At 43.9% G+C, this 14,444-nt stretch overlaps 1 protein-coding gene across 1 annotated transcript; it reads left to right on the forward strand.

Moving 5' to 3' along the window:
- Positions 1-5,923: 5,923 nt before the first annotated feature.
- Positions 5,924-8,072, forward strand: LOC132457652 (protein odd-skipped-related 1-like; the record flags this gene model as incomplete). Its single annotated transcript, XM_060051926.1, is given in 3 exon segments — positions 5,924-6,104; positions 6,107-6,662; positions 7,198-8,072. Coding segments are annotated over 3 exon segments (870 nt in total), but the record flags the coding sequence as incomplete, so codon positions are not given.
- Positions 8,073-14,444: the final 6,372 nt, after the last annotated feature.

A 14,444-nucleotide genomic window follows, 5' to 3' on the forward strand; every position in this document is an offset into this window, starting at 1 on the left:
ACACACACACACACACACACACACACACACACACACACACACACACACACACACACACACACACACACACACACACACACACACACACACACACACAGAGAACACACGCGTGCGCGTTGACAGACTTCTGTGGCAACATCTGATTCACTTCTATGGTTGCACTATTAAAACTTGTCGGCTAGCCTTCTGTCCTCCAGTCAGGTTGAACATATTCTGCCAGGTTTTCTCATAAAACACAGAAGTTCCGCCAATGTAATCCCCTTAAATATTGTCAGTTGAATGTTTTGCAGACTCCCACCAAGTTAACAGAAGCATATTGGTTTCCTTTATGACCATGGTCTCTCCATGATCATGATCGCTGTTATGGTTGAAAACTCAAAATAAATACAGAGCTCCACGAAAAGGCTGTTTGTCACTGAATTGGCAGGTCCGATTGAAACCCTTGAGAACAGAACAGTGATTTAGTGCGATCCCGACACTCCAACAGTTGGGATGAATGAAAAAGCGGTTCAGATGAGGTAGAAGGGGCATTTAGCCAATAGGGGGCAGTTAGGCTCTGACAGACCTGAGGGGTTGCCGTGAGGGACCTTTTTAATGTCCCAGCTGACTAAATCCCAGTCAAACGGCGGTCAAATATGGCAGGGTACAAGCCCAACAAACAACTCTTAGGTTTATGACATGATTCCCAAAAATTACTCGTAAAATAAACGATTATAATATGCCTGATGGGCTCTGTAATTTCCTTAAAGATCACTTCAATAAATGTAAATGTTATTTGGCATGCTGTAATTTATTATTATTATTATTATTATTATTATTATTATTATTATTATTATTATTATTATTATTATTAATAAGAAGTAAGCCTACATACAAATAATAAGAAAATTAAAATAAACTACTACTAGGCCTACTAACTTAATAAATAACAATAATAATAATAATAATAATAATGACACTAAACAATATTAAAGGATTCAATATGTTCTTGTTCGATACATATTTTATTATTAATACTAAATATAATCGCAGTAATATATATATATTTTTTAAATCACAGTGTCTGATACCGAGCGACTTACAGTGAAGGCCTACTAGTTCTGAGGTAGAGGATAAAATCCGTGTGTGTGTGTGTGTGTGTGTGTGTGTGTGTGTGTGTGTGTGTGTGTGTGTGTGTGTGTGTGTGTGTGTGTGTGTGTGTGTGTGTGTGTGTGTGTGTGTGTGTGTGTGTGTGTGTGTGTGTGTCTGCTTATTTGAACAGAGACCGCAGAACGTTTTAATATGTAAACAGGGATTCAGACTGAGGTTGTTTCATAACATGTGGTGCGTAATGCGACGATGCCTTATCCTTTTACATTACAGTCGTGTAACCGTGCAGCGCGGAGCGAGAGGAGACCCCTGCAGAACGTGTGGCCTATGGGGGGCTGGCTGAGTGACGCGCATGTGGTGTAGGGCTTTGGTTGCATTAAAGAGGAGGTTGGAGTCCTGACCGCAGAACAGATTCAGGTCGTCCCTGGGTTGCGCGCAACGCAGTGTTTGGAAGTCCTTCTCGTTTGCAACTATTGGTGACATGCTCTTCGTCTGCAGAAGCGTCGGATTGATCATGCGCACGTCTTTACAGTCTGAGACAGAAAGCGTGCACAAGTATTTCAGAAACCCAAGCACGAAAGCCATTTCAACTTCTTCAACGGGACGCCTAACTTTTGCAAAGTCGTCCTGGTCATCCTTTTTTGTTTGGTAAGAAGATTTACAATATCTTTTCGTCTAATGAAGTAAAATATTTGCGGGTTTGAAAGGACAAATCGCTAAAACATGGTATTGTGTTTGAGAGATGTTAACTTGCCAAATATCATAGAATAACCGTGGATGTGAGGTTATAACAGCGATGTCATGGTTTCAAGGGTTTTGGAATGTTGTCGTTTTATGTCTTCTGCTTTGGATTTGCATAACAGACCCTCTTCAATAGTATAATATGCATTATAATATTATTTTGGGCCAAGCCTACATGGGCCACTGAGTGAATCTAGCGGAGAGGTGCACGGGCTGTCCCGCAACAGGTGGGACCTTTCCGATGCGAGCCACTCCAGAAACGTGAGAGCTAAAGGGACTAGAGTTTAAATAATGTCATGTTTATTATTATGTATTTTCATTTGTTGTCCAATACTGTCGTTTGAAATCGCTGAGCTTTTCACGGAGATACCCATGTTCCTGCTGGCAGATGAACTCCATCGGGCCATTGTGGTTTATATCTCTTTTTTAAAATGTGAACATTTTCTGACAGGCCATAAAATATATATTATATCAACAGCCATTTGATCTGATTATAGTTGTCTTTTAAATAGCTGTTTAACATGAGACCTTAATCAAATTATTTCGGGAAAAATGATTTCATGCCATTTATCTTCAAACATTCGTTCTTTTTAACGCCACTTTGAAGATTAATAAATGTAGGCCCTACAGATTAAATATAGTCTATGCCTACCACTATTTTTTCATGGTTTAAACGGTAGCATTTTTTCATATGATCCCTAACAAATCTCCTCATATCCTTTAATCGACTTTAAAAACTGAATTTCCTCATGTTTATCTTTGTTTTTAAATCCATCAAAATAGATTGTCTTCAAACATTGCATACAACACCAGTCGCCCCATGGATTGCCTGTTTCCTATACGGGCCTGCAGGCTCAGTTCAGTGAACAAAAGAGTCCACAAAGCTTTCACTAATTGCCGCAAGTATTAACGAGGGAAGCGCTCTGAAGTCGGCCAATACACATCCCGTTAGACACCCCTGCAGAGCCGCTACACAGGACCGAGTCAACGTTTTGAAGCCAATCTTTACGCTGTATTGGCTCCACATGTCAACTTAGCGCACGCCTGTCTAGGCCCTAAAGTAACTGATTTAGACTCAATTGCAGTGGCTTACCATGAGCCTCGGTCGTGTCATGCAGCTCAACGATGAGAGTGTTTAGAGAGAGAGAGAGAGAGAGAGAGAGAGAGAGAGAGAGAGAGAGAGAGAGAGAGAGGAGAGAGAGAGAGAGAGACGAGAGAGAGAGAGAGAGAGAGGAAGAGAGAGAGAGAGAGAGAGAGAGAGAGAGAGAGAGAGAGAGAGAGAGAGAGAGAGAGAGAGAGAGGTAGCCAGGTGTGATAAGGGGAACCCTTTGCCCTTTGTTCATCACCTCAGTGGAGATGTGGTCGTGCCCAAATGTATCGGCCTTTGAGTCTGATCCACGCTGTCGGCCTGCGACACCAACGCACGGCATAAAAAAACACAACCACAGCAATGTCTTGATACGTTTTTAAAAAATAAGAATGATGTAAGTGAACGAAGGGTGTCCAGTTTGTGGGGGAAGGCTGATCCGTAACATCGTTGCATATTGGTCTTTTCACCGCATATTGCGCGCTGCGAGCTCCGCACTCCACACACAGACTATCTGGATCAGTGGTGTAAAACTCATAAATTCGTTTATAGCCTTGATACTGTTTAATATAGGTGACTTTGTAATTGAAATGTCTACGACAAGCTCGTGTCACGCTTCGCCCTAATTTGATCATGCCTGCTGCTGAGGTGTTTCACCTTCATGCAGCGGCGCACACCTCGACAGCTCCGAGGGCGCAGAGGCCCCTCGGAAGGCGTTACATGTAACAGTGCTCACCAAAGAGCCGGGCCACATCGCTGTTTGGACTTATGTGGCCATTGGTATGCAGACACATCAAAGGGTTAAGGATATGAGACGGCTCAGGAGCAAGTGCTTATCTCCACTAATGACCTCCTAAGTAAAAGTCAATTACTTCTGCGTCATGATCAGAACAGAACACACTGCAGGGGTCTTTTTGAGCTTAACATCCAGTTTTTTTTTTGTTTTTTGTTTCAGACTTAATGATTTTTACTTCTGTGTGCTCCTGGACTCATTGTAATGGTTTTAATGAATGGATAAATGTATCACGTTTTTTCTTTGTTCACTTCAAACGTGGGTTCATTAGCATAGGCCTACAATGTTTAAGTAATGCAAAAATAAAATACAATAATGTAGAAATTCAGATCAGTTAGGAAGTCAAATATTTATCTCATGTCTCAAAAAAAAATTAGATGATATGACATTATTTCGATTGAAGTGATCCACTGTTTTATGTTCAGCCGTTGGAAAAGCATGTCTCTGATATTCCTTTGAATGACTGGTTCAAACATTGAAAAAAGAAAAACATATCCCCAAATATATGAGGTTTCAGTCTCAGCAGAGGAGAACCATAAGTGAGTCCTCTGTCTAACCTCATGGATTTCAGGTCAGGTTGTAAGTAAAAGAAAATCAGAATAGAAAAAAAAAAATCCACCTCCAGATCTGTCGGATGAGCCAAGATGGCAAAACTTTCCTGCAATGGATCCTGTCTGTCAAAGCCTCCCTGGATACAAAGATACATTATTGTCTATTGTTAGTCCTACTTATCAAACTTGATTTAACAGCGCTCTGGTATTCCTGGGTCTGAATGCTGTCATTCTGTTTACCTGCTCTCAGACAGCCCCGGGCATGTTTTATGAAAAGGAAACACCCACACCAAACACAGAATGCCACTGTCTTCTCTCCACTCGCGTATTTCATGAATGTCAGCCTGCCAATTGTTTTGTGTTCACCTTCACCGACACACGTTTGGCCTCTGTGCATGTTGGTGTGTGTGTACAGTATGTGTGAGTGCACGTGTGTATGTGTGTGTGTGCAGAGAACTGTGTGTGTGTGTGTGTGTGGACACGCACACACACACACACACACACACACATGCACGCACGCACACACACACACACACACACACACACACACACACACACACACACACACACACACACACACACACACACACCACACACACACACACACACACACACACACACACACACACACACACACACACACACAGGATGGCAAGGATACGGATATATGATATATCAAGTAAAAATGAAACCATGTACCTTGTGACAGAACTCACTTACGGTAGAACAGTACCACAATATAGTGGACTGTGCGCTGAGACAAACAAACTACATTCCTTACTATTGTTAAATAATTATTAACATTGTGATTCTGATTTGAAACACATTGGACTGCATTGTAGTTATGTGAATTACGTATATTTATATACATATATAAAACCATGGGGTTTTGCTGGTAGGACAGTGAAGGTATTTGAGTGGGGTTAGTGTAACTGCTGATCAAACGTGCAGCAGAAAGAGGGTTACATTGAGAAACGGGCCTACATGTTGTAGTTGTCCTGGAACTGCCCGGCAGAGAGCTATCTGTGGCTATACTCCAGGGGGCCGGGTGACATGCTGCTCTCTGCTGCTGATAACTGAGGGCCATTCAGCTCCATTGTCAAGATGTGTACTTGATGTGTATTCGATTCAAGATAAGACGTGTCTGTGTTTATCTGCATAGTGTGTGTGGTGTGGTGTGTGTGTGTGTGTGTGTGTGTGTGTGTGTGTGTGTGTGTGTGTGTGTGTGTGTGTGTGTGTGTGTGTGTGTGTGTGTGTGTGTGTGTGTGTGTGTGTGTGTCTGTATGAATCTAGAGCTAGATACTTATGAAACACTAAATGACATTGCTAAAATATCCATCTTCTGTACACATACAAACAGTACGAAACTAATCTCTCTCTCTCTCTCTCTCTCTCTCTCTCTCTCCTCTCTCCTCCCTCTCTCTCTCTCTCTCTCTCCCTCTCTCTCTCTCTCTCTCTCTCTCTCTCTCTCTCTCTCTCTCTCTCTCTCTCTCTCTCTCTGTCTGTCTGTCTGTCTGTCTGTCTGTCTGTCTGTCTGTCTGTCTGTCTCTCTCTCTCTCTCTCTCTCTCTCTCTCCCCCTCTCTCTCTCTCTCTCTCTCTCTCTCTCTCTCTCTCTCTCTCTCTCTCTCTCTCTCTCTCTCTCAGTAGGAACGTCCAGGTGACTGCAGCAGCTATGGGCAGCAAGACGCTCCCCGGCTCCGGTCCCCCTACACCCCTCCCTGGCCCAGCTGGCCAACTACTCTCTGCTGCAGAGCTCCACCGCGGGCCTCCACCTGCCCGCCGCCGCCGACCACTTCCCGGGCCTCTACAACTTCAGCGCCCTGCACGCCATCCACCTCCACCAGTGACGCTGGGCTACCCCCCGCTGGGCCTGCCGCGCTGCGCCATCGCCAAGCTGCCCGCCCACTTCTCCGCCGCCATGGCCTCCACCGCCATCCCCATCTTCCCCCACCTGCTGCAGCCCAAGCAGGAGCCGGGGACGACCACCGGCCCGCGCGGCTCCAAGAGCAAGCCCCGCTTTGACTTTGCCAACCTGGCCGCCGCCGCCACCCAGGAGGACCCGCTGAAGGCTGAGGACCTGAGTGTGGCCGGGGCGGCGGCGGCGGCGGCGGCGCTGCAGAACGCGCCCCTGAAGCGGTCCTCCGCGGGGGCGGCGGCCGGGCTGGGCTGCCTGCTGGACGTGGCCAAGCTGACGTCGTCGTCCTCGCCCGAGCGCAAGCCGCCCCGCGGCCGCCTGCCCTCCAAGACCAAGAAGGAGTTTGTGTGCAAGTTCTGCGGCCGGCATTTCACCAAGTCCTACAACCTGCTGATCCACGAGCGCACGCACACGGACGAGAGGCCCTACACCTGCGACATCTGCCACAAGGCCTTCCGGAGGCAGGACCACCTCCGAGATCACCGGTAAGAGCAGGCTTGTTCACCCGTCGCCCGAAACGCCAGTGGGCGGTTTCAGTAATTGTCAATCATCTTTGGTCAGAAATACGTCCTTCGGAGAAAGGAGTATTATCACCCTGTTAGCACTTAGGCTGTGTCTAGCGGCTCTTTGTAGAGAAGTACTTTCAGTCGCGTGTGTGTATTAAGATGGTTGAGGTGTTAAAAGGCTGTGCGTTAAGTAAGTGTGTGTGTGTGTTTGTCTGTTTGTGTCTGTGATGTTTGTGTGTATTAAGACATGTGTGTGTGTGTTTGTGTGTATTAAGATGGTGTGAGTGTGTTAAGACTGGTAGATGTGCCGTCAGAAGGTGCAACAGTAGGTGTTAGCGAGGTGTGAAAGTATTGGGGATCAAAGAAAGTCTGTGTGTTTGTGTGTGTGTGTGTGTGTGTGTGTGTGTTAGGTGTGGGTGGGGTGAGAAGGGGTTATCTTGTGCGAGGAGGGGGGGTGGCTTAAAAAATGTTATTTTAAATCACTGACAGCTTTTCCGTTGCTCTTCCCTCCCAGGTACATTCACTCCAAAGAGAAGCCGTTCAAATGCCAGGAGTGCGGCAAAGGATTCTGCCAGTCAAGGACTCTGGCCGTGCACAAGACGCTGCACATGCAAGTCAAGGAACTAAAGCCGGCCAAGATCAAGTGATTCTTTTTTGTCAGCTTCGTCAGCTTTTTTTGTTCTTTTTAAAAGACAGGGACACTGGAAAAAACAAATGAATCCAAAGAGAACTGCTAACTATCTTTAATCTACCACAAACCAAGACTTCTCCTTCATCATCTCAACTTTGGCAAACATCTCTCCTAATGGTCGAGTGGTTTTGTACAACATGGGAAGATTGTTCTGGGAAGAAATGTATCACCAGCCAAATATACATATACAAATACATGTATGCGTATATATATGTATTTATATTTAAATATATATATACATACATGTATGTTTTCCTGTTCACTTGGGAATGTCTGCAGAGGATATTTATGATGTGCTTCCGTTCTCAGATAAAAACCTAAAAGCAGGGGGGTAGTGATTGAGAATACGTTTGATATGCATAAACAGATTTATCTGAAACATCAAGAAGAAAATAAATATATTTTATGGCTGCTTCCTAAGACTGACACCTTTGATCTAAAGATGTCATAAAAATGGGACAGGCCATCTCTTTTGCAATGTTTTTTTTGTAAACATTCTTAATATGATTCAAGCCATGTTTGCATAGCCAACCTTTTTTCTCCTTCCGTAGTATCACATTCCAATGTTTTTTTTGTACATATATATCTAATTGTATTTTTGCACTTTAACCCAATTGATTATTTACCTATATCACTGGATTTCCTAAACTTATTTTCAAATGAATAGTCATTTTCTAAATAAAATATTTTTTACTGTAGTTGCTTGCTTTATTGCCTGGGAACAATATGACTTGTTATTGTATTTGTTAATAATAATTTGGGGTACCAGGCCTGAAGTGATAGCTATCCCTATCGTTTTTATAGGTATTCTTTTTATTAGTTTCCTGCCTTTGGTCAATTTCCTATCATGCTAGAGACGCAGAACTTGGCAGGCAGATAGTTGCCGGTAACCTCAGAAATGAAATATTATGTTGCCATGGTAAAGTTGTTGGCATGGCCTTTCAAGCAATAAGACTTCTTGTTCATTTGATCGATCCAGAAAACACATTTGGAGATAAACCCTTGTTGATGCTTCTTACCGAGTGTCATGCTGATTGGTGAAATATTCTGATGCGGTTTGAGTTTGAAAAAGCATCTGCTATAGAAATTAAATTTATTTGCAACCAAACCGCAACATATTTGGTACACGTCTTCTTCTTAAATTAAATCAGTGTCCGTATTTGTGAACGCTTCCTCACTGTTATCTCACTGGCCTCAGTGGCCTCATTCCTCTCTTTTACTGAACTTACATAACCGAATATTACCCAATCACATACTCTTTCAGTTATAGCTCCACCAAGTAATTGTCATTATAGCCGATAACACCCACCTGCAAGGTGTGCGTGAAGTAAGGGAAGGATTTTATTCAAAATAAAAAAACAAAAATACTATTCTTCTTCTAGTATAGAAGCAATATGAAAAAGTTTAAGTCGTGCTTTTTATATTGGTATTCATATTTTATGTTAGGATTATAGATTTTCTATTCTTTCACTTAAGGAGCAAAAGAGAAGCACCTCTCTTCCTGCCTTCTGCGTTCATCAGCATTTGGAACAGGAAAAGTACTATTGTATTTATTAGGTTGCACATTATTCATTAACTTTGATATACCCGATCTCATCAAATGAGAGCTGGGGTACCTGGTCTTAAAGGGGCTGTAGGAAACACAAAAGAGACATCATTTTATTGTCATTTGTTGGAATGCAATATATCTGGTCACTGATTGGGGACTGAAATGCTCTGAGAATCGGTTCTGGATGAATGTGCCTCTCTTTTCCCTAATTGCTTCAGGGAATCCATCATTCCTGTCTTTCATATTGATGCACATGGTTGATCATATATCTACCTGAGGAGATATGATTTTTTTGGGGTTGATATTTCGGCCTGCTTTGCACCTGTCCAATGTATGGTTGGCTTTTTGTTTGTATCAACATACTTCAATGGAAGTCCAAAACTGATCGTTGCAAATGAGAAGCAAGATTTGTTTTGTGAGGTTAAAACTTACGGAATGCTTTTTGTCTTTTTCTGCTAAAGTAATTTAGTTTAAATGAATTCGACAATGTGTTGGGTGTCCCTGGAGAGCCAGACAACGTTGCGTGACAGGAGCAAGGTGTCAGTTGTTTTGAGTGTGATTGTGTTGCTGCTGGGATACAGCATGAGCTTGGGTCTTCCAACAACTGGAAAAGTTGAGCTCAAGAGCACCAAAAACGATGTGTTCTGAACAAACTCTAAAATGCTATCTCATTTGAAAAGCCCATTTATCATTTTGCTGTTAGGTTTACTATTGTTTGTATTTCTCTGTAACTTGTTTTGACATGACCCTAGTATCCTGATTTTAAGCATCTACGCTCTCAAGGACAAGAATAAGGCAATCTTTGTCATGATCCTGGTACCCCAAAATGTTGCATGTTTTAATGTTTTAATATTTATAGTAGTGGTAGTAATATTTGTCATTTTAACTTAATGTTAAGGCTTTAGATTAGCCAGATCTTATCAGCCGATGACATTGTTGGTCTGGAGAAACACATTTTACATTTTTAGGTTTCTGCCATGTCCAATCATAATAATAATTTGTTCAATCAAGAACTTTTTGCACTGACAAAGTAACTATGCTCTTAACTAGACCTCCACAAGGGTATACACATGTAGATGATTGCATGTCTTCAATCACAATTGTAACCATCTGTTCATCAAAGTCCACTTTGGTGTTTGGTCTCCAGTGAATATCTTACTCACACATTGGTATTTACATCGATTGGCCGGATTAGCACAGGGTTACGTTAAGGACAAACACAAGGCTTAGCACAGCAGAGCTGAACAGCCCTTGGCAGCACCAAGAGTTTTCTAGGTCCTCACAGAGCAGATTGTTAGTGACTCCTGGGTCAAAGCCTTCTCTGATCCTTCTAGGGACTCCAATAAAGTCAGCCTGTTTTCGATGCCCTATTACTACCCCCCAACATAGAGGTCCCCAGAAGACATGCATCCCTGGAACATCTGATTCCAAGAAGACATACATTCATAGAAGATATGTGGCCCAGAGGACAGTGTCCCTGGGAGACAAGGTAACAGAAGATCTCTTGGTAAGTGTATGAAGTGTATTTGACCTATAGTCAATTCTAAGTTTGCTTGGGGCTTACAGTAGTTCTGGCCATAAACATGATTTTTAAGAATCTTTTCGAGTAGGCTACTACTCAAATTTGGCAATTGGTCTGGGAGAAAATCTCAAAGATGAGGAGTAGATGTAGGGCAGAGGAGTTCAGGGATGATTATATCAAATTCCAACATGCACCCAATAGAACATGTTGCTTACTTTTATACTGTACACTAATGTGCTAACAAAAACCATCCAATATATCATCTTTTTCAAACCATGAGTGACGACATTTACTGTTCAACACACGTTATTGTCCTAAGCCTGTTAATACAAAATGCGCTGAAAGAGCAAGATGGCTTCTTCCACAACATCCATCCATCTGCTATGGGATTTGTAATCAATTAGTTTAAAATATAATACAATTAAACAGGCATCAGTAAATGTGTACCTTTCCCTTCATGGATTAAAGTAGGACTGTCCAAGGATGTTTTACATTTCTAAATGATCTAACAAGTCTTCTCTGCGTTTCATAACATCAAAAACATGCTACACATCTTATTGGGAATTTACCAAAGCCATTGCCACTTTCCTCTCCCAAATAGCGTTTGGCTTATTTTAACTTCAGCAATCAAAATTTCATTACTGTTGGGGATATCATGTTGCTAGCATACCGTTAGGTCTATTTATTAGTGTAATTTATTTGTGCGATTGTGTTTCTTCTGCTCTCTCTCTCCCTCTGCCTGTGTGGGTGTACAGTGTGCTTGTGTGCGTGTGTGTGTGTGTGTGTGTGTGTGTGTGTGTGTGTGTGTGTGTGTGTGTGTGTGTGTGTGTGTGTGTGTGTGTGTGTGACTCATCCTGCCGGGCCAGGGGAAGGTGCCTGGCTGAGAGGATGGCCAGCTTGTTGCTCACTGTTTCTCTCGAAGCCAGGAACTCATCAGTCTATCATCAGATACCTAAGCAGCCAGGGACCCACACACACACACACACACACACACACACACACACACACACACACACACACACACACACACACACACACACACACACACACACACACACACACACACACACACACACACACACACACACACACACACACACACACACGACAATCCTACTAAAATTAAACCAGACCTGGGCAATGCCGTTTGTGTACACCAAAGGTGCAGCTGGGTTGTTTGCGATGGTCTGGGGGAGGCGTACGTGACACTTGTCTGGTCCAGCACAGGGGGGACGGGCCGGTCCCTGCCCCGAGTTCGGATGGGTGGGGGGTGGGGGGGCGGGCGGGGGGGGCGGCAGTACTGTACTCGGACTGAAAACAATGGGCTTCTTCGCACCACTGAGACCTGGAACAGGAACAGACCATTTTACAGCCGACGCCAGACTGAAGAACACGCTGTACAGTTACATACAGAGCACCACGTACCCGGCCGGGGACCGCCTCATTCCATTGATTTGATTGATTCCTGGAATTGGTGATGGTAGTAGGAGTGGTAGCATGTCTTTAATGTAGCCAGGAGATCATTCTCACACACAGGCGTCATGCTAGGACAAACCAAGGTGTCGCTCGTAACACTTAATATAGGTCAGCTCCTTTCATGTAGCGGGTCACAGGTAGCAGTGGAGTCATGCTACTCCCGCGCTACATAGAGTAGCAGACCTATGACCCCTGAACGAGATTTAGATAACATGAGTCAGATGGTAAGACGACAAGACGTCAGAAAATGTCAGGTTTATGCAGCTGATCAACAAGTAAGGATAAAAGTTAAAAGGGACTCTTGTGGAGGTGAAAGGCTTCCGTAAGAAAAACACTTGAGTAAAAGTGATAAAGTTGATCAAATTAAAGTAGTAATAAAAGTATTTATCTGGGTTCGATTGTATTTGAGTATCAAATAAGTAAAATGAAAAAAGTCCATCTATAGGTAAACATTTTATGGTGACAGATGTTTCTCTTGTGAAGTCGTCCGTTAGTCGGTCAGAGGATAAGCGAGTAATCATGAGTTCACTGCAAAGGTATTGGAATGAAAGTACTGTTTTATTTCTGAAAATGTAGGGAAGTAAAAGTGAAGGTGGAACTCAACTACAAATCAATCAAAAACAACTTAAGTACTGTAACAAAGTATTTTGACTTTGTTACCTTTTGCCACATATGTAGTACTAATCTAATCTAAACTTACTTTTAAACCTGACACATGAAATGAACCAGTAGTTTATGGTCAGGAGAAGTATTGATATATAATATATCTCCCTGCTTTAAACATTTCAAGGAAAAGATTAAAAAGACAACTTATCATGGGAAATGTTTGCAGGGATCTTGATGCCTACATTCTGTGAGCAGGAGAAGCTGGCATTGGACCAACACCAACACCAGCATTGCTGTGAGGCCGTCCCTGGCCAATAGGAAGTTTCAATGACCATTTAACATGAAATGGACTCGAGCGATTGTTCGTTTGTGTGGGTGTGTGTGTGTGTATGGGTGGGATGATTCCGTTTTTCATGGCATTCCTCAACCGCTATTGATAAAGATAATGATTATTTTAGAGCTTTCAGAAACAGTTGAACTAGCAAGATGCATGATGGGATGAGGAGGAGTGGGGGCCGGGGGTGGTTGTGCAGCAGGCACAGTATTCAGGGTAATACTGTATGCATAGGCACACACACACACACACACACACACACACACACACACACACCCACAGACCTGGCCCGAGCTTTACCCCGAGGCGTGGAGGGAAATGTCCTTCACTGCTACTGTCCGAACAGCGAGGGGGCAGGAGGAAGGCGGGGGGTGATTTAGTAGGGGGTGGTCCGGGGGGGACAGGGAGCCGTGAACAGTAGACGCTGTCCCTGGCAGCGACGACATGTTAACAGCTTCCACAAGAGGGAAGGTGAGTCAGAGGTGGCTCCCAGAGTGTGTGTGTGTGTGTGTGTGTGTGTGTGTGTGTGTGTGTGTGTGTGTGTGTGTGTGTGTGTGTGTGTGTGTTTTGCGGAGAGAGATAAACGGAGGATGTGTTTGGGGCAGGACACCCAGATGGGTGCACTGACAGACAGACGGACCCGGCAACCCAAGGGACCCACATTCTGTCCCCACCGCCCACTACCACACACACACACACACACACACGCACACACGCACACACACACACGCACACACACACACGCACACACACACACGCACACACACACACGCACACACACACACGCACACACACACACGCACACACACACACACACACACACACACACACACACACACACACACACACACACACAGTTCCATTACCCCCCTCCTCTGGTGTGCTTCCTCCTCACACCAGAGGAAAAGGGAAAGGAAAAGGTGGTTGCTGCCTTCCAGCAGATCCCCAACAACCCCCCCCCCCCCCCCGATTACAATGCACACACACACACACACACACACACACACACACACACACACACACACACACACACACACACACACACACACACACACACGCACACACACACACACACACACACACACACACACACACACACACACACACACACACACACACACACACAGCTACAGAGCGTTTAACTGTGAAGGCCAGGAAGGTGAGAGCAGGTCCCTTCCACTCGGTCAGCTGGCCTTCTGACCCCCCCACTGGTGTTACTAGCAGAGCACAGTTCGCTCACAGTTCACTGACAGTACAGGTTCTGCTGAATAAGCTCCCTTGAGTCGGCGTGTAAGAGCGTGCACGAGCAACATGAAAATGGCATGAGAATTTTTTTTTTGCAGAAAACAATAGTCAACACTTTTAACATGATTAAGCTGCATTTTTCCAAGGACAATTAGCTTGGATGAGAAAATTTTCTACAACAAGTATCATGGCTTTGGAGGTGGTGATGACTTGTGTAGTGAAGACAAGTACATTGTGCATCGTTGACAATTATAGGTTAAACTGAATGCTAGAGCGGTCAAAAAACGACTTGCTTTTTCAAAAGACAAAAATCACATTGTATAAGTAACGTTCCTTAC

Source organism: Gadus macrocephalus, chromosome 5, assembly GCF_031168955.1.
Source record: "Gadus macrocephalus chromosome 5, ASM3116895v1".
NCBI lineage: Eukaryota > Metazoa > Chordata > Actinopteri > Gadiformes > Gadidae > Gadus > Gadus macrocephalus.